The following is a 23,867-nucleotide window of genomic DNA, read 5'->3' as shown; positions in this document are numbered from 1 at the left end:
TCGGCAATGCCCTAGCTACCGGATCCAAAGTCGACGAGAAATACGCACATGGACGTTGCTTGTCCCCAAAAGATTGCGTCAACACTGACAACGCACATCCCTCTCTCTCGTGGACATAGAGCGTAAAAGGCTTACTGTAGTCGGGGGTACCCAACACAGGAGCCGAACACAATGCACTACGCAATTCGGAAAAACTTTTTTGACAATCTTCAGACCACGGGAGGGGATTCGGCGTACCTTTGCAAGTCAATGCCACCAGAGGTTTGGCCAGCAAAGAAAAGTTCGGTATTCATTGTCTGCAGTATGACGTAATACCCAAGAAAGCACGCACTTCTCTCTGTGTAATTGGCACACTCATTTTTGCAATCGCTTGAATTCGTTCTGGGGTCAATCTTCTTCCCTCCTTCGATAAGAGATGACCTAGATAGGTCACTTCTTGTCGACAATATTGTAACTTTGAAAGAGACACCTTGTGATGGAAGTCAGACAAATGACGCAACAACGATAGGGTAGCTTCCTTACAAATCTCTTCAGTATCGGCAGCGACTAATAAATCGTCAACGTACTGGAGAAGAGCAGCACCATCAGGTAAAGCAATCGTATCAAGCTGTGTTTTTAAGGCCTGACTATAGATAGAAGGACTCTCGCAGTAGCCTTGAGGAGCTCTCTTAAACCGGAAGCTTCGGCCTCCTAAAGAGAAGCCAAAGATGTCCCTACTCTCCTCGGCAATCGGGATGCTGAAGAAAGCATTCTTCAAATCAATCACCGTAAACCAAGTGGCCGAAGCTGGAATCATCGTCAATAAGGCAGTGATATCTGGAACAACAGGAAACTGTGGAACAACTATTTTATTCACCTCTCTAAGATCGATCACAAACCTGTAAACTGGTGGCTGAGAAGAATCAGTACGCTTCAGAACGGGCAAAACAGGGCTGTTGCAAACATTACCTCTCGTTTCTTCAATCACATCTTTCTCAATCAATTCATAAATGATCGCTAGTAACGCTCTTTCACCATCACTAGAGATCCTATATTGGGGAATACGTGGCATTTTAACATTCGCTTTTAACGTCACAACATATGGCGGTATCTCCAGGAGACCCAAGTCATTAGGACCAGTCCCCCAAATAGTATCAAGAAGGGAACACAATTCTGTCGGAAGTTGATCCCTCGACAAGTACATCGGAGAGACCACTTTCTTACCCAGTGTAAGTTGTACTCCCGAAGGAGAACAATACAACGTCGCATACAATCTTTTCAACAGATCCAATCCCAACAAGTTCTCACCACAACCTGTCGTCAGAATAAGGGGTGCTTCGAATTCACGAGGTCCAACAGAAAGGGACAAAGGGTCAGAAATCGGGTTTCTAACTGGGACGCCAGAAAAACCTACTGAAACATTCGTTAAGCCAGACAAAGGTGCGCCAGGGAGTTTAGAGTGCATAATAGAACTCTTCGTAGCACCAGTATCCAACAGAAAAGGCTCTGACACACCTGATGTGATCACTTCAACATAAGGTCCACTCTGATCTACTGGAACTGAAACAACTCCCTCTCTTCGTCCATGGCTGTCCTAGCAATTATTACCGTCCATATTTTCACCTTCGACGTAGTAGTCATCAGTATAGTACTGAGTCGTCCTACCAGATGCACCATTCTGTTGATCAAAACTATTCATCGAATTTTGTGGAGGAAAGGAACGCGCATTCTGGGGAAAACCTCCACGTCCTCTACCTCTAGAAGCTTGCGGAACACCGCGACCTCTTGTACCTGAAACACCATTCATACGCTGTAACAAAATAGGGCAACTATACTTGAAATGACCCTCTTCCTTACAATATGAACACTGATTGGGGCCTACCAGAAAACGCTGTTGAGGAGACTCGAACCTTTGCAAGTTTCTTTGAAACTGCTGAGGCTGCTGATAATCACGTTGGTTATTACGAGGCGGATACGCTTGCTGTAAAAGCACCTTTGTCTTCAACTCTTTAGTGTTCTTGTCTGCTCTATCCTTCTCATCCTTATCCCTATTTTCGTAATATTGTGCAGTAGCCAATATCTGTGCTGAAGAGGAAACGGCCCAAGAACTCTCTGAATCCTTCAATTTCTTACATAATTCAGGAAGTAAATTATGCACAAACTTGTCAACGAACAAACGTTGACCACCTTCAGTACTCATGTCTTGACCACTATGGTCGATAAACGTCTCTTCAAACCTAGTGAAGAAATCAGACACGGTTTCCTCTTTCTTCTGCTTACACGCAGACAATTTATCCCAATTTACACGCATCGCAGGCATTAAAGTCTTCATGTAGGTAACGATATTACCAGGGAGTTCTGCTACCAAAGGCTCAGGTTTGGCACCACCAACTTGTCGGCCATCTGCAGCAGCAATATTAACCCATGAATCACCTAACTCTTGCGCATGATCCGTATGACGAATCAATCCCCATAAAGGCTGTGGAACCACATTTCCAAACAACATGTCTATATCAGATAGATTCATAACACATGAGTCTGCGGTCTGTGATAATTCCTTGTAATATCCTGCAGGATTTTTACGGGGGTCAGGTAAAGTCTGTTTAAGGGCCAAAACTTCTGCACGCTTCCATGGAACATGTACCCAAACACTTTGAAAATGAGCCGGTACGGCAGCAATGTTATTAGGGGCATCGGCTGCGACAGCGTCCTTCCATACAGGAGGAACTTCTCTCATCGGGTACTGTCTCACCTTTCTCCTAACAGAGGGATCAGGCTCTAACAGTGGCTGAGAAAGAGACTTGCTCCTAAATGACAACAACGTCGCAACTGCTTTCTCAACATCGGAACCCACAATCGTACCTTTCGCAAACTCAGACTGTATATGGAACAACTCAGACGGAGTCTGTCCCACGTCATCATCTTCCCATTCTTCACGAAGGAAAGTACACACCTTATCAAAAACATATCTCTGCTTCTGTGCTTCCCATTGACGGAAGACATCCATAACAGACTCTACATCGTATCTTAAAGGACGAGTAACCCATGTACGCGCCAAACGATCCAATATTTCTCTCTCTCGAGAATCAGGCAGTTGGCTATGCAACTGTTTACGTTCTAAAACAGGGGTCGTACTATGCGACCCAAAGAAAGGAGAGAAAAGACTAGTAACAGTGTTGGTCATTCTCTGTTGAACAGAAGGAGAGGTCGACAGGTCAGGAGATAAAGCAGACTGAGAAAAGGTCAACGTAGGAGCAGTAACAGAGGAGGTAGCAAAAACAGGTGAAAAGGGCGCAGGAATTCAAGGCGGAGCAGGTAGTGAAATTGGCGGCCCTTGAGAAGGCTGCACCAGAGGAATAGGAGCCACCTGAAGAGGAGCTGGTGGCTGTGCAATAACTTGAGGCAAAACAGCCGGTTGCTGTGCAACTAAAGGTTGCGGAGGTGCTGTAGCATTCTGCGCATAAGGGGGTGGTGAATTCAACAAATGTGACATCAAAGGATCTTTCACAAGATCCTTCATCGCATCTTGCTGAAGAGGCGACAAAACTGGATAGCATTTATCTATCGCCATTTTATGTTGCCTGTGCAACTGCTCACTCGCCTGTTCTTCTTCGTTATCTTTAAACTGCATAGCAGCTTGCATTATCGAGATACCCTTTTCTCTTTTATTCTTCTTCATTAATTTAATTTCTTTCTATTTGGCTTCCTTTTGACACAGGCGGAAATAGTCAAACATCGCCGGCCGGGATTTCTTCTTAAAAAGTCTAACTTCTAGATTGTCTTAAACTTCTGTGTCGAAACTACCATATTGGGGCCATTTAAGGACGCCGTCTTTCCTGGTGTAACAAATCCATACTTCATTATATGTGATGGGGCCCACGCCATGCTTCACATAAAGCTCATAGGTTGGAGTTCCAATCGGAGGAACCGGACACAAGTCCTCCAATCGGGAATCCCTATTACGACCACAACAAAATATTCTTTCAAGTCTGCTAAAACCAGGCATCTTCGCTCTCTAGTCTAGCTTCAAACTTCAAGGGAGCATCGAATACGATAATCTCGTGAATACACAAGTCCCCCGGCTTTGGTACTTGCAAGTTCCAAATCAAAGAACCCAAATCAAAGATCCCAAGGGATACCCAAAACTAAGGACTGGGAGACGCTCCACTCATACTTAACTGAGGTATCGATGACGTCACCAGAAGACCCGTCTATCGTCTCGCTCTACAAATCGTCTAAGGCTCCAAGACAGGGCGACAGTCAGGACAGCAGTCCTTCGTAGCCGTCGGAAACCGTGGAACCTCGCAGCAAAGACTTTCGGACCACGACGACATACAGGGGTCGATGAAGTGGCTGGCCTTCCTCCAGAATTTTCACACAAAGCTCCTCACGATCTTCAGGCTTGGACCAGTACCGCTGAAGTCGCCCCATGTGGGCGCCAAATGAAGAACCGGGTTATTTAGAACCCAGCGGTGCCAGGGGACACACCCGAAATCTCCGGATTCACCTGTCTCAGAACTACAGAAACGCGGAAACTTCTTGGTGACGTCAAAGATCAAATTTATTGGCTGCAACCAGTAACAGAGGTCCAGGAAGTACAATGGCTGTATATTCGTAGGAGACTGCTCAAATTTTACAAAGCAAACCATCCCTTTTCTACCAAATATTGTGCTTCAGGCAAACATTCCTTATTTACAGTTGACCAATCACATGTGTACACGACAAAAGCATTGCATGACAAACCCATATTTCATTGTCCCGCCCACCATCAATTTCTCGGGGAGTCCCAACACTCTTCATCAGATAACTCGAGCGGACCCCTAATAAAAACGGGCACCTCCTCATTGTAAAACAGGTCATAAAGAAAGGAGCAGAGACAGGTGTAAGTAAGATAAGACATAGTTGTGTGCAATAAAGGGTTTATGATGTCCTGTGCCTTGATCCTCAATCTCGACCAGCTACTGGGAAAGGAACTGGCCTAACAAGTCCGGCCTCGGGCAACGGAGTCAGCTTGCCCAGGTCACACAGAAGTCAGCTGAAGATGTACGTGTCCCAAGGACTCGTTCTGCCTTAGTCATCGGCCTATGTGAGGGCAACCACAAAATGGCTGCCGTGTACAAAATGGAACCCAAGGGTTCAGAACGGAATCCCTGATTTCGTGGTGATCTCGTTGCTCGAACATGACGAAAACACTCGTACATCTTACACTCGCCATTTTCGGTCTGCTGATACCAAAATCGTCATGATACGACCATAATTCTGAAACGGGTTCAGAATTCACGGAACCTCAAGTTTTGCTGTTCTAGTATCAGCCACCCAGTGTCAGTGCCTCCATGTTGGTTGGTGTTGTGTCACTTTCTATCCATTGTGGCATTGTGCATCAGTGTTCCAGTGCTGATGCTCTTGTGTCAGTGTCTCAGAAATAGTATTTGTGGACCTGTCCGGGTTCCTGCCTGTCACCATTGCAGGATTAGGGCACACATGACAGTGCCCCTCAGTTTCTTTCTCACCATTAATGTTCCAGTATCAAAGCCAGTGCCTCTGTTTCACTTTCTACCCACTGTCAGTGCCCTGGTGTCAGCATCCCAGCATCAATCTCTCCATGTCAGTTCTTTTTAGTCATTCTCCATGTGCAAGTGGCAGAATTCCTACTTCAGTGCATGTGGCAGTCACCTCAAGTCCCAGTGCCTGTGTTCACAGGCAGTGTCATTTTGGGAGTAACGCTTGGAGTGTTGCAGTGCCCAGTAGACATGCTAGTTTCCAAGTAACTGTATCAAAGCCTATGTTGCTATAAAGTGTCCTTGTCTCAGTATCTGAATTCCAGTGACCCATGGCAATATCCCAGTATTGTGTCCCTCCATTCAGTGCCCCTGTATTAGTGTCCTGTGCAATTTCATTGCCTTGTGATTGTGTCTAAGAGTCCTTGTCTCCCATTTCAATCTCTCAGTGCCATTGACCCTTGCCATAGTCATGGCATCATAATCTGCATGTCAGTTCACTATTTCTAAGTCAATATCCCCATGTATATGTTGGTTCTACTATTTCTGTGCCCATGTGACTCTGTCCGTGCATCAGTGTTGCTGTGTGATTGCTGGAGCCCGTGTGGTTATCTTGGCGTTTCTGTATCAATACTTGTAACCCATGTCACTGCTCCAGTTTCTTTTCCCCTATATCAAAATCATCCAGTCAGTGCTGATATCCCTGTGAGTGTGTTCTAGTGTTTGTATCTCACTTGTAGTATCCCAGTATCAGTGTCTCCATGTCAATGTCTTTTGAGCACCCCGTCAGCATCCACATATCAGTACACTTATATATTGCCCCCCTCCCAGTCATTGTGCCTATTTGTGTAACTTTACTGGTATTGTGCCCAAGAGTCAATATCCGTGTGTCCTAGTGTGTGTATCCCTCTGAAACTAACACATGCCAGCATGATGCACCCCTCTATCAGTCTTGTGCCCCTTGTCAGTGCTCTAATGTCACTGTTTTAACATCAGTATTGGTGCTTGTGCTTCATTTCCCCAGTGCCACTGACCTAGTGACAGTGTATATTTGCCTGTCATTCTAGTGACAGTGGCTGTTTGCCATTGCCCCTTTGTTGGTGTCCCCTTTTTAGTGTCCTAATCCCAAACTACTTTTGCCGCTCCGCCAATGTCCCTAACTCAGTGTTGTTTGCCACCATGCCAGTGTGCTAGTGACAATGGTGATGCCCCCGTGAGGGGCAATGTCTCATGGTACCCAAGTGCCAGTTTAATGATGTCAGTGTGAGCCTACACCTCATGTCAGTGTACCAGCCTGACAGACTTATATGATATTAAAGGCATAGCACCGAAGCCTCTCCTTGCATAACACCTGCATAGGGAGGTAGATGGGTTTGTCATAGATCTGATGCTTGACAAGCTGTATCCCATGAAGAATCAATAGACCATTTGAGACCGAGAGGGGCTCTCAGAACTTACCATTCATGGGTCTGACTAGAAGCGCCCATATGTGAGTCAGATCCTTCTAATTGATGAATTAAGTCACATGTACTCTCAAAACGATATTTGTCAATGAGGATTTAAAATCATTCTGAGTAGGTGAAGTGGGGCAAACTTGATCAGTTACAAAACATCCCATAGTTACACTTCTTCTGTACGTGTGTGTATGCACGTGTGTGTGTATTTACTTATATGTATGTCGATGGAGAGATAGGAATAGAGAATAAAAGAGAGCAACAAAGAGATTGTCGTTGTGTACACTGACTAAGCATCTCAGTGTTTTTTACATGGTTGGGCAAAAACACAGAAGAAGAGGCTGTACAGCGGCCTCGGCCCTCTCTGGTCTTGATGCAAAGATCTCTTTGTGTATGCTTTGTTCGCCCTACATTGGCAGGGAATGCCCAGAAATGGGGCCCTTGCTCACTTTGCTACTGGATTGAAGCTAGCCTGGCTGATAAGGGGTGTTACCCTGAAACCGGTCCCAGAATGCTTTTTTTCTGGTTAAGGGAAGACCTGGCTTGGCAGTTCTGGCTGGACTGTTCCCATGAGGCACAGGGTCAAGACTGATTTGCATATAGCTGGGTCTGAACTGAGGTGGCGAAGTGAGCTACAGAACGATGATGGATTCAACCAAGATCTGTAACTGGGGGTGAGTGCCTGAAAAGTTTCAGCGCTCCGTCCATCATCTCTTTGTTATGTTACATTGTTTTTGTAAGGCACACAGCTCCCCAAAAAGGGTTTCCCAGCACCAGCCTGAGGATGGAAACAAAAGTAGGGTATTATTGGTTAAACAGCCATGTTTTTAGATCTTTGCTAAACTTTGTGAAGTTTGTTTCAAGCCGAAGAGATACAGGCAGAGTGTTCCACAAAGTGGCACCGACAAAGGCCCCATCTCTTTGTGTTTGCTTTGATGCAAAGATAAAACACTGGACATTTTGGGACCCAGATCAGTGTGCCTTTAAATTAGTCCTTCAATAAATGTATTTTATTTTTATGTACATTGCCTGCAAGACTAAAGTGTTTTCATGTTCTATTATCCCAGCAGACTATGGATTCACTCAAAGCACAATCTCAGGTAAGCGAACCAATCTATTTTTTCGACTTTGCCTTGCAATGAGTCGGGCAGTGGGCATTAACAAAAGCAAGCAGGATAATTATTTATAGTCAGGAAATGTATGGATTGGAATTAACATGAAAAAAAAGCACTGAGTGGTAATCATTTCAGAAAATGGCAGTGTTCATTGAAATTGACAAATATGTCAAGGGCTGCCGAAAGGGCAAAAATATTCAAGGAATGCAACACAAGTAAAACTGATGCTACAGACAACATAAGAAAGTTAAAACATGATCTGAAAATGCAGAAATTGGTCAACGTTGAAATGGAGTTCCTACAAAAGACCTACAAAGGCAAGGCAGGGGAATGCCTGGCAGGAAGTCATTACAGGGGAGGTGAGGAGTAAATGGGCAAGTAAATAGACAAGTACTAGGTTGAGAGGGATGACTAGGTGGAATTGATATTGAGAAAAATATACATCATTGAAAGAAGCCCACTTTCCCGGGGCCGGTGGAACAAGGAAATTGGAATGATTGTGGTTGGGGAGTTTAATGACAGTTTGTGTCAAGGTGGATTCTAGGATCAGACAAGAAGGAATAGGATTCACAAATGATTGGAGAAGTGATTTAAGATGGGCAAACGTTCATGTGGGAAATAATTCATCATTTCAGAAACACTAGCTTGGATGAAACTCATAACTCATACTGAAATCTCCTGTGAGATTTCATGTTAATTGTTTGATTTCATGAAACTGTCATGCAGTTTTTATACTGAGTTTAATAGTGTTTGTAATCATTGTGTGAAATGTTATTTTATTGTGATGAGAAACTGCTGATGTATTTCGTTTTTCTGACTCCCCCTTTTATGTTTCATTACTTTCACTTTTTCTGTTTATCTCAAAACAATAAAAAAAATATTTCAACAATAGTGTCAGTATGCTCACAAGGAATTGCGTTTTCTAAATTGTTAAATATTGCTAAACGGCTCAGTATTCTGAGGGTCATTTAACACTGTAAGGTTCTTTTCTATGGCCATTATTTCTACTTGGAGCAGTGTTTCAGGTGACATTACTTTTCCTTGGTACTGTATTCCTCATGCTGTTCTAAATCATGGACAGAAGGCCCTTCTCTCAGAAAAGCATTTGTGGGAAGCATTTCTTCAGCTGTGACTCGATATATTAGACTGACACAATCCATGTATGGTAGAAACATTTCTGCAGTACATTAATGACCCTAAGTGGAAACAGCATGTAGGAGACAGACCGATAAATGCTTTTTGAGCTGCAGGTGGCTACTACATGTAGGCAATGTCGTAAATTGTGCACTATTAGATGAATTGACAAGGTCCTGCCAAACTTTTGCAAGCTGCAAAGTACAATTAAGATCTTGCCACGTTCTAAGATTACGACTCTGAGGCTCGTCACTCATAAGAATGCAAACTGCATTTTATGGAAATCGTTCTTGCTATTTTTTATTAATTGGTTATAATAGCTTCAGTATACACTGTGTGAAATATTTTATTGTGATGAAAAACAGAGTTTTTAACCCCCCTTTTTTCTTTTGTCCTTACAATATGTATGTTTATTCCCAAAAAAAAGAATACAAATAATTATTAAAAAACAAATGGCGACAGTATGTTCATGAACACGTGACACTGCCTGGTCTTAAAAATATATGTTTTAACATTCTGAAAGCGGAAAGGGTTCCATGGACCCCTTCCCATTTGGGAATGGGTTACCACTTTCTTTGAAAGGTAGGAAAAAAATAATGTTTTGGGATCGCAATTTGGCACCACCCTACCATTCTGCATTTGGAAAGAGAGACCTAACCAGGCCCCTTTCAAATACCGAACTGGCTTTGGGTCACAAACTCAAATTGTGATTCTTGCAATGCGAGTTTTGTACATTAAAAAAACAATTTTGAGATTGCAAACAGCTGGATTTCGCAAATCGGGTTGGTGTCGGCCTCATAAATGCTTTCTAGATCTGTAGAGTATTGTGATCCCAGATCATCATCTTTTCTGCGTATCAAAAGTAAGCACACCTCATAAATTATTAAGGAGCATTGATTTGTTCTAGCCACGCTCACCTAGAAGCAGCAGTTGAATCTGTAGAAACTATGAATTCTGAGTGGTAGAAGTGCTCCAGTTCTCCATACAAAGACTGACATAGATGAACAGTACAAGTAATTTAATTTGATATCAAAGATGGTCACTTACATTATTTACACTGTGGGGCGTTTGCCAAAGACGGCAGATGGCCCATTTACAAACCGGTGTTTCACCTCTGCCAGGAAGAGGTGGTAAAACTGTTAGGTTTCGAGCACTGAAGCAGCCCTAGTTTCGCATTTTAAAACCTTCAACTAACACAGCAATCCAAGATTGCCAAGAAAAAAATGTCAGTTGCAAACAGTAAAAAACCCAAATGAGGATGATATACTGGGTAAAAACTCCATGCAAAAAATGGTTATTGTTTTTTTTAAGCTTTTTATTTTTCTTTTTAAATGTTTTTATTATTTTTAACATATATATTCCCCCCCTCGGCCCCCGGACAGGTAAACATTCTGCACATTAACATCATGAGCTTTACATTATGCTTGTCATACTTACATATTCATTATAGAGAATTTACAGAATATATTCCAGGCTTCACGGAAAACAAACTAAAACAATAACATAAATACATTACAGCATTAATAATAAATTAGTTTTGTAAATCTCGCCAGAGTGTAAGAGGAGTCCAGATTTTCATACCCCTTTTGCGTCGCCGTCTGCCTTTCCGCTTATATATAGCTATCTCGATATTATGCACTGCTAAAAGCCTGGCTAGCCACTGTTGGAAAGAGGGTGGTAGCGGGTCAAGCCAAGCCGAGGCTAGGCATAACCGCAAAATGGCCATAGCAACGAAAATAAAATCGTGGCCACTCTCAAGGTTATCTGGATCTTCTGCCCCAAGTACCATTGCCTCAGGTGACAAAGCAACCTCTCTGTAAAGAACAGAAGTTAAAAACCTCTCTATATCTTGTATCAAAGGTATTAACACCGGACAAAAGGCAAAGATATGAATGGAATCTGCTTTAACTAGGTTGGATCTCGGGGAGCAAGTCCCCTTAACGGTTCCCCATTTTGCGATCTTATCGGGTGTATAGTAGAGAAAAAAACAGGTTTTGTAAAATTGTGCCTGGAGTTTGGTAGAAATAAGAATAGTTTGGGCTAGCTGATAGGAGTAAAAAAATCCTTCCTTTGAGATCGCAAGTTTACTTAGCCACTTCGTTGCCGTTTTATCTAAATCATCCGGGAACATGTCCAACAATGACACAATGACGCCTATTGAGTGTTTCTTAGAATGTAAAATTGTCTCTACTACAGTAGATTCTTCCCCGAGTGTCCTTGCCCCAGGTTTGCGAGTTAAGAAATCCCTAATTTGGAGATATTTAAAAAAATCCCGCCAATCTAAGCCAAATTCTTCCTTCAGAGCATCAAAGGATTTAATCCCCTGAGTAGTATAAAAATCCCCTAATTGTGTTATTCCTAAATTATACCATTTGTTTACACAGTTATCCTTAAAGATTATTGGTGGAAGAATTAGATTGTTCAATACCGGTGTATAATTTGAGATTTGTCCTATTCCTAATATTTTCTTCACGACCTTCCATACCTTAAAACAGCTTTAAAGAGTCTTAAATTTGACCTTTTTATGGTAGCTGTCGTGTATGTGCCTCCATAAATAGCCATAGCAGGAATTCCGCACCAGTAGCTGAAAGATTGAAGCGGTATGTTCCTCTGTTTTTCCCCCCTTGCAATAATTCCTTACTGTAGAGTAATACACATGACCAATAATATCTCCTTAAGTTGGGAAGAGCTAGCCCGCCTCTGTCCTTAGTAAGGGTAAGATATTTATATGCCCGACGGGGTTGTGCATATGACCATATAAATCTAGAAAAGGTGCGTTCCATTACTGTAAACCACTGATTAGAAAATTCTAGGCAAACTGCCCTGAATAAGTATAGTATTTTGGGAAAATACACCATTTTAATTGCATTTGCTCTCCTGATAATGGACAGGTGGAGATTGTCTAACCCTCGTAGATCCTTTTGTATTGTGTTCAGCATTGGCTTAACATTTATGTCCACAATTTCCTCCAGCTTTGAGGAAATTGTGACACCCAAGTATGTCGCTCCCTTCACCACCCTAGGATCATCCATCACAATTTTTTGATTTAGAACGATTTGTGTCTTCCCTTGATTTAGCGCGTAGCCAGAAACCAGCCCAAATTTCCTGGCCTCGGCATTGATGGTCAGCATTGCTGCTGTGGGGTCTGTGGTAACTATAGCAATATCATCAGCGTATGCTAATGTTTTTGTAGCATACCCCTGTGATATAATGGGTGTTATGTTGTTATTGTTCTCCAAATAGCGAATAAAAGAATCTATATATATTGCAAAAAGCAATGGCGAGCATGGGCACCCCTGGCGAGTTCCCCTGGAGATGGCGATTTCCTTAGTTAGGCTTCCATTAACAGATACAACAGCCTTAGGATTAATATACATTTTTTGTATCGCTTGAATAAAATTGATTCGAAATCCCATCATCGCCATTGCTTTCCAGAGAAACTGCCTGGAGACCCTATCAAAGGCCTTCTCTGCATCCAAAAGGATCAGGGCCATAAGGTCTCCTGTAGTTTCTGTTCCGTCAAAAAGCGTGATAACCCTCTGGATATGATTTATCGTTGACCTTCCAGGAACAAAACCGTGCTGGCTTTTGGAGATTACTTTGTGTATTATAGGTGCTATTCGGTTTGCCAAGATTTTGGAGTATATTTTGGAATCAGCGTTTATAAGGGTTATGGGGCGATATGAACCTAGATGTTCTGGGGGTTTCCCCTTTTTAGCAAAAATCACGATTTTGGCCCTGGACCAGGAACTGGGCGGTTCTCCCCCGGAGAAAATATGGATGATCAAATCCCTTAAGATATGTTTTATTTCGTCTATAAAGGTGCCATAGAACTCCGAAGGGATACTATCCAGACCTGTTGCCTTCCCTTTAGGGAGGCTCTTGACAGCGGTCAATACCTCTTCCATGTTAGGAGCTTCCTCTAGTGCCTGCTGCGTATTTACCTCGAGGCTTACACCTTCACAATTCTCTAGGTACCTTTCAATTTCGGTCGTGTCCCCATTGCCATTCTCAGTATATAGTTCTGTATAGAACCTCCAAAATGCTTGCCTAATCAGTTCTGGATCTTTTAACTGCCCTGCCACTGGGTCTATAATCTCCCTAATTAAATTAGCATTGATCTGTTGTCGCAATCGCAACGCCAATTGATGGCCCACTTGCTCATTAACTCCATAAATTAGTTCTTTTCGTGCCGTAGCTTTCCGGATTGCCTTATCTGTAAAAATATTAGTGATTGCTGCCTTGGCAACTGCTACTTGGGCTAAGGTTCTAGAGATATCCCCAGTTGTGTCCCTATTGCCAGTGACGCTAACGAGTCCTACTTCTGCTAACATAAGCTCATCCTGCAACCTCCGTATCTCCTCTTTCTCCCGCCTGTTTGACCTAAGTGAATATGACATAGTCTCGCCACGGACCCCAGCTTTCAAAGTGTCCCAAAACCTCTATTGACGTGCTATCAATGTTTTCAGCTAGGAACTTGGGAATCCAATCTTTCATGTGAACCAAGTTGAGGTTCAGGGCAAACTGGCAGAAACGTTCAAGAGTTTAACTCAAGAACTAGGAATATGGCATCCCAAATAGCAGAGTTAGGGAAAATGTCTTCCCTCAGCCGAGTCAGGAAAGGATCTCTTAACAACTATTCTATCACACATAATTGAAATACATTGCACATTTCTTTAGAATGTCTCCTAACTGACTTTTTCCAAACTTGGACCAATCAGATTGTGCCGCCTCTCTGGAGCAGGTAAACCCCCCATGTTCTTATCATCAGACAAAGACACACTAAGCTGCACGACATTGAGTGTATCTGTGGTATGGGATGCATGTTAAAGGAAGATCTTTTCTCATACCCCCGCACTGTGTAAATCACAACAGACTTCTCATTAAAATTATCTACTGTAGGGTGGTGAGAGGCAAGATGGTGGTTGACTGAGACCGTAGCTGTGCACAGAGCCTGAGAGCCCGGTTTTCAAAACTACGCTGTGATACAAGAAAGGGGATAAAACAGTCAGCGATGATATCGGAGGAGCAGACAGAAGCATTGTGGACCCCCCAAAACTTACAAGGATGCTATGTGCAATTGGTTGGGGCGTTTATTGGGCTAGCGGTGCTTAGGTACTTTAAATACCTTAGGAGCACTATTGTGATCATTCCTGGCATACCTGTCAGACGAATTGGTGGTGGAGTGATCCTGCAGTTGTCTAGGCCATCGGTGTCACCAGCTACTTCGGCGCCTTTGGAGATCGGGAGGATGGGTCCGAAGCCGGCGGCAGCTTCAGTTAAGGCGAAGACGGGTCTCATGCAGAGGAATCTGGCTGAGGCAGCGGAGGTGGGAGCAGACGCGGACATGGCGGGGGAGGACGCATCACCAGCTTGGATGCCCTGGTGAGGACGCCGAGGCCAACAAGTGGAGCCGATTCAGGGGAGGAAGGGAAGAGGCGGGGCTGCAACAAAGGCGCAGCCGGCCGTCCCTACGGTGGTAGACCTGTTGAGAGGTCCTGGAGTAAAGGCAGCTTCGGCGCCTTTGGAGGCGATTCACAGCAGCAGTACTGAGGGAGACTCGTTGGCATTGCATACAGGCCCCCAGGTACTGGGACATGCGTCGGGGCAAGGTGTGCCTGGGTCTAACTCTATACTTTCACCAAGGGGGGTGAATCTGGTTCTGATGCCCCAGAGGTAGAGCTTGCTCCCACAGAATTTAATGCTGTCAATACTGCGACCCATTTGCACGATATACCAGGCCAAAGGATAGTAGAAAATGTGAGCGGGGAGAATATGCCTGAAAGGGATGCTGAAAAGGAGCTTGACTTCTTTTCTGTTTCAGATGGAGGGGAATGGTCAGAGGATCTTACGGACAGCATCAAAGACCTGAGCAATAGTGATCTTGAAATGACCGATGGGGGGAAGTCGAAGATAATTCTGAGGAAAAGAAAAAAGAAATCAGGAGTAAGAGACCTTACCTGGGATTACACCCCCTCGACCCAGCTCACTAGCCTCTGTTCAAATGGGCATGCAGCGGAAAAAGAATGCGGGGCTAACCCTCCAACGTTAGAGGCTATTTTTCAGGCTGTATCTATGCAGCGCGAGGAGACGCGCCAAGATGGGCGTAAAGCTCAGGCAGCAATTAGAAAGGTACAGGGGGTGGTACCAAAAACCTGTAGCATTTTTGGGGAACGGATGTCGGATCTGGAGGCGAGGATCTGCACTACAGAGTCTGATCTTGTAAACACCCAGGAACTAGCTAAATCCCATGAGGCACAGACCGTTGACTTTACCACGAGTCATTCTGGTATTTTTACTAAGTCAGGCTATTTTTGAAAAAGCAAGGCCCGCGGCAAGGAGATACAGGATGGAGTCTCTTATTTTGCCTGCCCAGACTTCTGTCACACCACTGTCCAAACAGGTGGAGGTTATCTCTGATCAGAACCCGTTAATTTTAGAGGTAGAAATTCCAGCCTTTATGAAAAAAAGAGGAAAATGGTCATTTGATAAGAAGCTGTAAGTCAACCACGGTTATATTGAACATATTAGAAACTGGGCAGGTGAATACTTTGATATTAATAGATATAGTGCCTCTAGAACAATCATTTGGGATTCTTTTATGGCTGGCCTTAAGGGGGAAACTATCAGCTATACAGCCAGGGCTAGGGCCCAGCGTGTGATTAAGAACCAGGAATTAATGTATAAACTTAAAGAGGCAGAAGAGTAACATGTTCTATTGATTAAACGGGTACGAGACGTCACCCAGAATCAGGGGCAAATCACAGCGCTAAAGGCAGAAATTAATAGTTGGCTTGCTCATAAATCAGCAGAGGAATATCAGTCCCAGCAGAACAGCTTATTTGAAAGTGACGAACTAGTGGGGAAGAGATTAGCTCTCCGTACCAGACAGAAGATGGCTCAGAATCAAATATTGTCTATTAATGCTAATGGACAAACATAACTGACCCTGATGATATAGTTAAGGTTTTTCAGGAATACTATCAAGCATTATATTTAGAGGGAACGTATAAGGATACAGCTTTCACGGTGCATGATATAAACCAATTGGTGACTGCTGGTGAACAAGGAGAGGTTCTATATAGGTCTCTTAAAGAAGATTTAGGGACGAAAATCACACTTGAGGAAGTTCAAATAGCTATGCAAAGTATAGCTTCAGGTAAGGCCACGGGTCCTGATGCGCTACCTCTTGAAGTAAATTGTAAATTGATACTTGTATAGCGCACTACTCACCCGCAAGGGTCTCAAGGCGCTTGTACGAATCCCACTGTGGAACCCATCCTGGCTTTCCCTGTGAGGTGTTGTGAGAAGTTGGCCTGATGTATCAGTCCAAACAATCCCTTATGGTGGTGGTTGTAAGTCAACCTTATAGACAAGCTATCCTAGGGGTAGCATGGACTAAGAAGCCTTAAAGGCTTAACTCAAGAGGACATGTGAAGCCAGCTGTTTTACCATATGCAATCCTGTAATATCAAATGAAAGGACACCACACAAGTTATATAATATTAAAAATATATGTATTTATTCTCAGAATAATCCCCACTACTCTTTATGAGCAATGAAGTACAAGCGTTTAATAAAAGCACAGTATAACATAAACAAGTTGCACGTTTTGGATGAGGCCGGTGGCCACTCAAACCATATATCAATAAAGTGGTATAACAATCACTAATCGATCGGGGATAAGGCCTAGGGCCTTGTGAATCGCTGGGACTACACTGGACTAACAGCAATTAGGACGGGAGTAGCCCGTGGGATTCGGGTGCAGTGCGGGAAGCACGTCTTTCACCAATGTAAAGTCAATGGTGCGTAAAAGTTACAATGTTATTGAAAAAGGAGTCTTCCGACTGGACTAGGATTACCAAACTTTAGACTTAGGCACTAGAGGTGTGTACTAGTGTGGGAACACCGGCGCTAGTAAGTTACCTCACCCACAGGCCGCCGGTGCACAGGTGCCAACCTGTGTCGGGTTTCGTCACGCAGTTCGATGGTGCCTGAGGATGAAGATGCTGCAGGCGTCCAGAAGAGAAGTCTCCGGTGTGATCCAAGGGTGGATCGAAGTTGAAAGGTACCTGAAAGCAGAGGGGACAGAGTCTGGGTCACTAGCCAGTGACCAGGAAGGAACCAGGAAGGAACCAGGCGATGTCGGGCGCAATCAGGTTGATGACGGGTGCCTTGTCTCCGCTGCCACGTGGACTCTGGGGCATAGAGGATGTCCTGGAGTGAATCACGAGCTGTCCCACAAAGGTTCTCGCTGCTGGCGGCGTCGGCTTCCTGGATCAGAGTCAACAAGCATTGGCAAGGGCAACCCACGCAGGATTCAAAGAGGGCGTTTCACTCGGACCAGCAAGGTCTGAGCGGGTGCTCCTTTTCAGGGGAGCGAGGGCCAATCTGGAGCAACCATATCAGCTGTTCGAATTCAAAGGTTCGTCGGTTCAGGGGCCACTAGCCAACGGGCAAGCGACCGGGCCAACGCATCGAGCAGGAAAATGCAGAAGGGCCCCACGCAGCACTCGTCAAGTGTAGAGGGGTGAGCTTCGGTGCAAAAGCTGCTCGGGGATGGAGCTTTTCACGCTCCAATGCACAGCTTCGAGGAAGCCTTGGGTGCTGCACAGTCAGCGCTTTGTAGTTACTTCAAGATGGCCGCTCCCACGCTTCAGGTCGCCTCCACGGGTCCCAGCTCTGCATGGACTGTGGATCGGGCTGTTGGAAGTCAGGAAAGCTGGCTCTTGTCGATCTCTGTCGCTCGAGTTCTGGCAGGAACTGCAACAAAGCAAACGTCGAGGTGCTGGATGGTGCCTGTTTGCACAGGGTGGTCACTCCTTGACCACAAGGGAGATTCTTCAGTCTTCCACGTCTAGTGGGATGTCGAAGGGTCCAGAGTTTTGTTTCATAAGTTTCAGTCAGGATAATCTGATGTGTATTGGCACTGCTCCCACCTATATTCCAAATCTGGGGGCTGGATTACCTGCTAGGTCCCTCCTATGGGTGGGACCCAGGAAGGGGGTGGTTACACCCCTTTCCTTTGTCCAGTTTGCCGCCAAGTCTGGGGCTTGAGTGCCCCAGAACCGGTTTGACTGGAATCTGCCTAGTGACACCTTGTGTGCCCCAGGCAGTGTCTAGTTTAATTCAACCCTCCCTGCTACAATCTGCTATCTCCTGTCTGGGGTGGTGTGACACCTCCCTGTGACAGGAGATCCTTTGATCAAGCCTCCTCTGTCGAGTATCGGTCAGCAGCAGGAGGCCAGACTAGTGTCTGTGGCAGCAGCATCCATTTTGTGATGCTGGGGCTCTGGTTAGGATTAACCGCATTTGCAGTAAGTAACATGTCTTCTCCCTCTAGAAGGGTGGAATGCTACCCCCGTCGCCAGAACTGGCGAGGGGGTAGTATTCCAAAATGTATGACACCAAACACGACATGTTTTGATAAAGCCAAACCAAAGTTAGCATTAACCGCGAGGATTATAATGCACTTAAGAGTATATGGTATGGCAGTATCACTGGAACAGCAGTAAGGAAATGGTTCCGAACACTGCAGACAGACTCAGCTCATGCTAGAGCACCATCTCACATACAACCAAGCACTCTGCCTCTAGGATTGTAAAGGCCTGCCATAGGAGTGACTTATAGGTATATATGTGTCCAGATATAGGTTTAGACATAGGTATACTATATCTAAGCAAGGGGTGATTACACCACCTTGCACCAGCTGTGTGAACAGCCAGTTGTGTCGATTTAAGTACCAGCCAGGGGTGGCAAAAGATATGCTGCAGCCCTGGTAGGCCTTGGATGCCCCTGTGCCCTGGGCACCTATAGTGCACTGTACAGGGGCTGACAAGGAGTCCAGTACCAATTTGGTTATGCACCTAGGGTGCATGGAGTCCATTTTAAGAGAGAGCAGATAGCCTGGGGCTCTGATTAGCAGGATCCCAGGCCAACTAAGTCGAAAACCAGCTAAACACAAGGCAAAAAATCTAGGGTAACCATAGTCAGGTATCCACCTTCCTACATACCCCCCCCAAACGAAAGGAGATAAGGCTATCCTTGACCAGGTAAGCCTATATTGCCTAAGTGGCCATATAAGGAAGTACCTGCACTAGCATGGTTACCCCCTGTCTCATGGTCCACTAAGCAATCCCTCACCCTAGGGGTATCAGAGGGTCTCCACCATAGGGAATCACTACCTTTGGTGTGTTTTGGCAAAGTAAAAGGCTGGTGTTGAGATGGAGTACTGAAGTGAGGCTCCACTAAATTGGGGCTCAGCTTCCTCCAATCCTCTTCCACCATGTGTGCATTTCTTTCCTTGACTGAGTTGCACTGTGCTCTCAGGGTCAACCTCTGGCTGCCTACAGCTGGAGGCTGGGTCCCTTCTGTTGGCTTACTGGAGGGACAGGTCAGGTTTGGGGCCCTTAGGTCCCAGGTTTGGCTGTGCCCAACAGTTTCCATCTGTGGGAGGTCCATAACTAGTGGTAAGGGGGATCCCTCAGGAGTTTTTAACTTTTTCACCTTGCTAGGGCTGCTAGCTTTGGTGCCCCTAATCTGCGGATGGGGGTGTTTTATTTGACAGGGGGCCCTTTGGGGCTCACTGACCTCATTGACCTCTGCAGCCCTGGGCTGACTGAGGCAGGGTAGAGAGGGGCAGGTTACCTGCTCCAGACTGGGTCCCACCTTGAAAGGGTCCATTGACATCAGGGGCTCTGCCAGGCTAGGCCTGACTACCTCTGGGGCAGTTCCTTCACAAGGGGTAAGATCAGTTCCCTGGGGAGGCTGATCCTTTCCTAATGTCTGGTAGGAGGGAGATTTCTCTTCCTCCTTGATGCTCTCTGTTTGTGTGGAGTGATCCATAGTTTCAGGCTTCACAACACAGTAATCAGTTTGAGTTTGGGCTGTGGCCATCACAGCCCCACCAACCTTTTCAGGAAGGGACTCAGTTTGGGTATGGGCTGTTACCATAACAGCTCTGCTAACCTTTTCAGGAAGGGATTTAGCTGAAGATGGGGCTGAGTCTTGCACAGCCCTACCAACCTTTTCAGGAAGGACATCTTGGATTGGGGCTGTAGCCATCACAGCCCCACTAACCTTTCCATGGAGATTTACCATTTTAGAATGGGTTTCTTGTTCAACCTCAGCCCAGGCTTAGATTTCCAAATCATTCCCCAGTAGACAATCTACAGGCAAGTTTGATGACACTGCCACTCTCTTTGGGCCAGTGACACCTCCCCAGCTAAGATTTACTACTGCCATGGGGTGATTTCTCTGCACTCCATCAATGTTTGTCACCTGGTATGTGGCACCAGGTAAAAGTTGCCTTGAGGGGACTAGATTCTCAGTCACCATAGTGATACTAGCCCCTGTGTCTCTGTAGGCCTCAACTTTTTGAACATTGATGATGGGCTCCTGTCTATACTTGCTCAAAGTGTTTAGGCAATCAGTGAAGTTGGCAAACCCCATGCCATTTTCATAGACAAGAGTATCTGTGTTAGGGGACCTGGTTAGGCCAGAATCCACCTGGGTTCCAAAAGTAAACCCACCCAAACTCTTGGGGGTGCTCCCACCACCTGGGGGATTACTGCTGACAGTAACAGGAGGTGTTGGAGCTTTACTTGGAGGTATATGTTCTTTATTGCTATTCCTTGGACAACAGCTGTCTGTTTTCCAGTGGACAGGCTGTTTACAGTCATGGCAGTAAGGTTTCTTCTGGGTAGAGGAGTTGTTGTGGGACCCACCCCCATCCTTGGAGTTTTGGGGCCCTGTGGGAGATTTGTCTTTAGATTTATCCCCACCCTTCTCTGGAGCCTTGGAAGTTTCCTTCTTTTGGTCATTACCCTGATTCTTAGGCCTAATCCTGGTTCTGACCCATGTGTCTGCCCTCTTACCCAATTCTTGTGGAGAGGTCAGATCTGAGTCCACCAGGTGCTGGTGTAAAAGCTGGTTCTGACAATTACTTAGGATCTGCTCCCTCATAATCAAATTATACAATCCTGTATAGTCATGTACTTTGCTGCCATGTAGCCAACCTTCCAGAGCCTTAGTAGCACAATCTACAAAATCACTCCAGTCCTGAGTCTGAGCTTTTTGGGTGTCTCTGAACAACAACCTGTATTGTTCAGTGGTTAATCCAAACCCATCAATAAGAGCACTCTTCAGGACATTGTAATTTTTAGCATCCTCAGCTCTAACAGTGAGGAGCTTATCTCTCCCTTTCTCAGAAAAGGAGAGCCACAAGATTGCTGCCCACTGATCCTCAGGGACCTGCTGTACCATGCAGGCCCTCTCAAGAGCAGTTATCCATTTGTGGATATCATCCCCATCTTTGTAGGGGGGCACAATCTTACCCAGGTTTCTATGATCATAGGACCTGTCTTTATCCTTTGGGATAATGCTGCCACCAGTGGGAGTCTCCCAACTCAATCTCTGCTCTCTTGCAAGAGCAAGTCTAGCTTTGGCCAGGGCTAACTCCTTTCTCTCTATTTGGAGATTAACTGCTCTCATCCTGGCCTTATGCTCTCTTCTTTGAGGGGAAGTCATTCCTCTCTGTGATTCCCTTGAGGCACTAGAAATGTGAGAATCCCTGGAAGGGCTTCTCTCTCTCCTATTGCCTGGGAGAATCCGGGTATGTACTCTGGGGAGGTGCTGGCCCTCTCCATTTCCATGTAGGTCCAAGTTGGCTTGGCTAAGCCTTACCACTGGTACCTGGGTATCCCCGTGGCCATGATCTGACTCTTCACCTTCTGATTCAGGGTCTACCTCCTCATTTTCTACTTCTGGGGAGGTGTTCTCAGTGTCTGGGGGATTCACTCCTTCTCCTGATCCTGAGGGAGCTACTCTAGCTTTCTCAAGGTCATCCTTTTCTAGGATGGCTATCATGATAGGAATGGTAGGGTTGTGACCCTTTCTCAGCTTCCTTGCAGTGCACAAGGCACTCAAGTCTTTGTAGCTGAATTTGTCATAGCTGGAGGTTGCCTGTGGAAGGTCAACCCTCACAGGTAGAGACCCTGTAGGTTCACCTGTGCCAGACATGACTCTAGTGTGGTGTAAGTGATGCACCTACCTACACTAAGTGTTTTCTTACTGTCCCTTACTAGTGAGTTGTAGTCAGGGTGTGCTAAGCCCTTCTACCTACAACCACTAAGTTCAGTAGAACTCAAATATGCTAAGCTTTTATTTATATGTACCTATGGTACTTAATGTGATCTTTCAATTTGATAAAAAGATTGAAAAGGTAAAACAACAGCAAGCTCAAATCCGTACCGCTGCTCACCAATGTGAGAAGTTGGCCTGATGTATGATGTCCACAGTTCTGTGGGCACCCTGTATCAGTCCAAACAATCCCTTATGGTGGTGGTTGTAAGTCAACCTTATAGACAAGCTATCCTAGGGGTAGCATGGACTAAGCAGCCTTAAAGGCTTAACTCAAGAGGACATGTGAAGCCAGCTGTTTTACCATATGCAATCCTGTAATATCAAATGAAAGGACACCACACAAGTTATATATTATTAAAAATATATGTATTTATTCTCAGAATAATCCCCACTACTCTTTATGACCAATGAAGTACAAGCGTTTAAATAAAAGCACCGTATAACATAAACAAGTTGCACGTTTTGGATAAGGCCGGTGGCCACTCAAACAGAATATAAATAAAGTGGTATATCAATCACTAATCGATCGGGGATAAGGCCTAGGGCATTGTGAATCGCTGGGACTACACTGGACTAACAGCAGTTAGGACGGGAGTAGCCCGGGGGATTCGGGTGCAGTGCGGGAAGCACGGCTTTCACCAATGTAAAGTCAATGGTGCGTAAAAGTTACAATGTTATTGCAAAAGGAGTCTTCCGACTGGACTAGGACTACCAAACTTTAGACTTAGGCACTGGAGGTGTGTACCAGTATGGGAACACCAGCGCTAGTTAGTTACCTCACCCACAGGCCGCGGGTGCACAGGTGCCAACCTGTGTCGGGTTTCGTCACGCAGTTCGATGGTGCCTGAGGATGAAGATGCTGCAGGCGTCCAGAAGAGAAGTGTCCGGTGCGATCCAAGGGTGGATCGAAGTTGAAGGGTACCTGAAAGCAGCGGGGACAGAGTCTGGGTCACTAGCCAGTGACCAGGAAGGAACCAGGAAGGAACCAGGCGATGTTGGGCGCAATCAGGTTGATGACGGGTGCCTTGTCTCTGCTGCCACGTGGACTCTGAGGCACCGATAATGTCCTGGAGTGAATCACGAGCTGTCCCACAAAGGCTCTCGCTGCTGGCGGCGTCGGCTTCTGGATCGGAGTCAACAAGCCTTGGCAAGGGCAACCCACGCAGGATTCAAAGATGGCGTTTCACTCGGACCAGCAAGGTCTGAGCGGGTGCTCCTTTTCAGGGGAGCGAGGGCCAATCTGGAGCAACCAGATCAGCTGTTCAAATTCAAAGGTTCGTCGGTTCAGGGGCCACTAGCCAACGGGCAAGCGACTGGGCCAACGCGTCAAGCAGGAAAATGAAGAAGGGCCTCCTCACGCAGCACTCGTCGAGTGTAGAGGGGTGAGCTTCAGTGCAAAAGTTTCTCGGGACTGGAGCTTCTCACGCTCCAATGTACAGCTTCGATGGAGCCTCGGGTGCTGCACGGTCAGCGCTTCGTAGTTACTTCAAGATGGCTGCTCCCACGCTTCAGGTTGCCTCCACGGGTCCCAGCTCTGCATGGAC

The 23,867-nt window shown here is 45.5% G+C and overlaps 1 protein-coding gene across 1 annotated transcript in view; it reads left to right on the top strand.

The window, feature by feature from the left end:
• The first annotated feature begins 7,949 nt into the window (after window positions 1-7,949).
• LOC144769149 (uncharacterized) overlaps window positions 7,950-23,867 on the top strand; it is a 1,798,260-nt gene continuing 1,782,342 nt past the window's right edge. The window contains exon 1 of the mRNA XM_078653155.1: window positions 7,950-8,031. Coding sequence (XP_078509281.1) covers window positions 7,950-8,031 — 82 coding nt within the window. The remainder of the gene's footprint in view (window positions 8,032-23,867) is intronic.

The sequence above is a fragment of the Lissotriton helveticus genome, chromosome 7 (assembly GCF_964261635.1).
Source record: "Lissotriton helveticus chromosome 7, aLisHel1.1, whole genome shotgun sequence".
NCBI lineage: Eukaryota > Metazoa > Chordata > Amphibia > Caudata > Salamandridae > Lissotriton > Lissotriton helveticus.
This window is presented reverse-complemented; position numbering and strand designations above follow the sequence as displayed.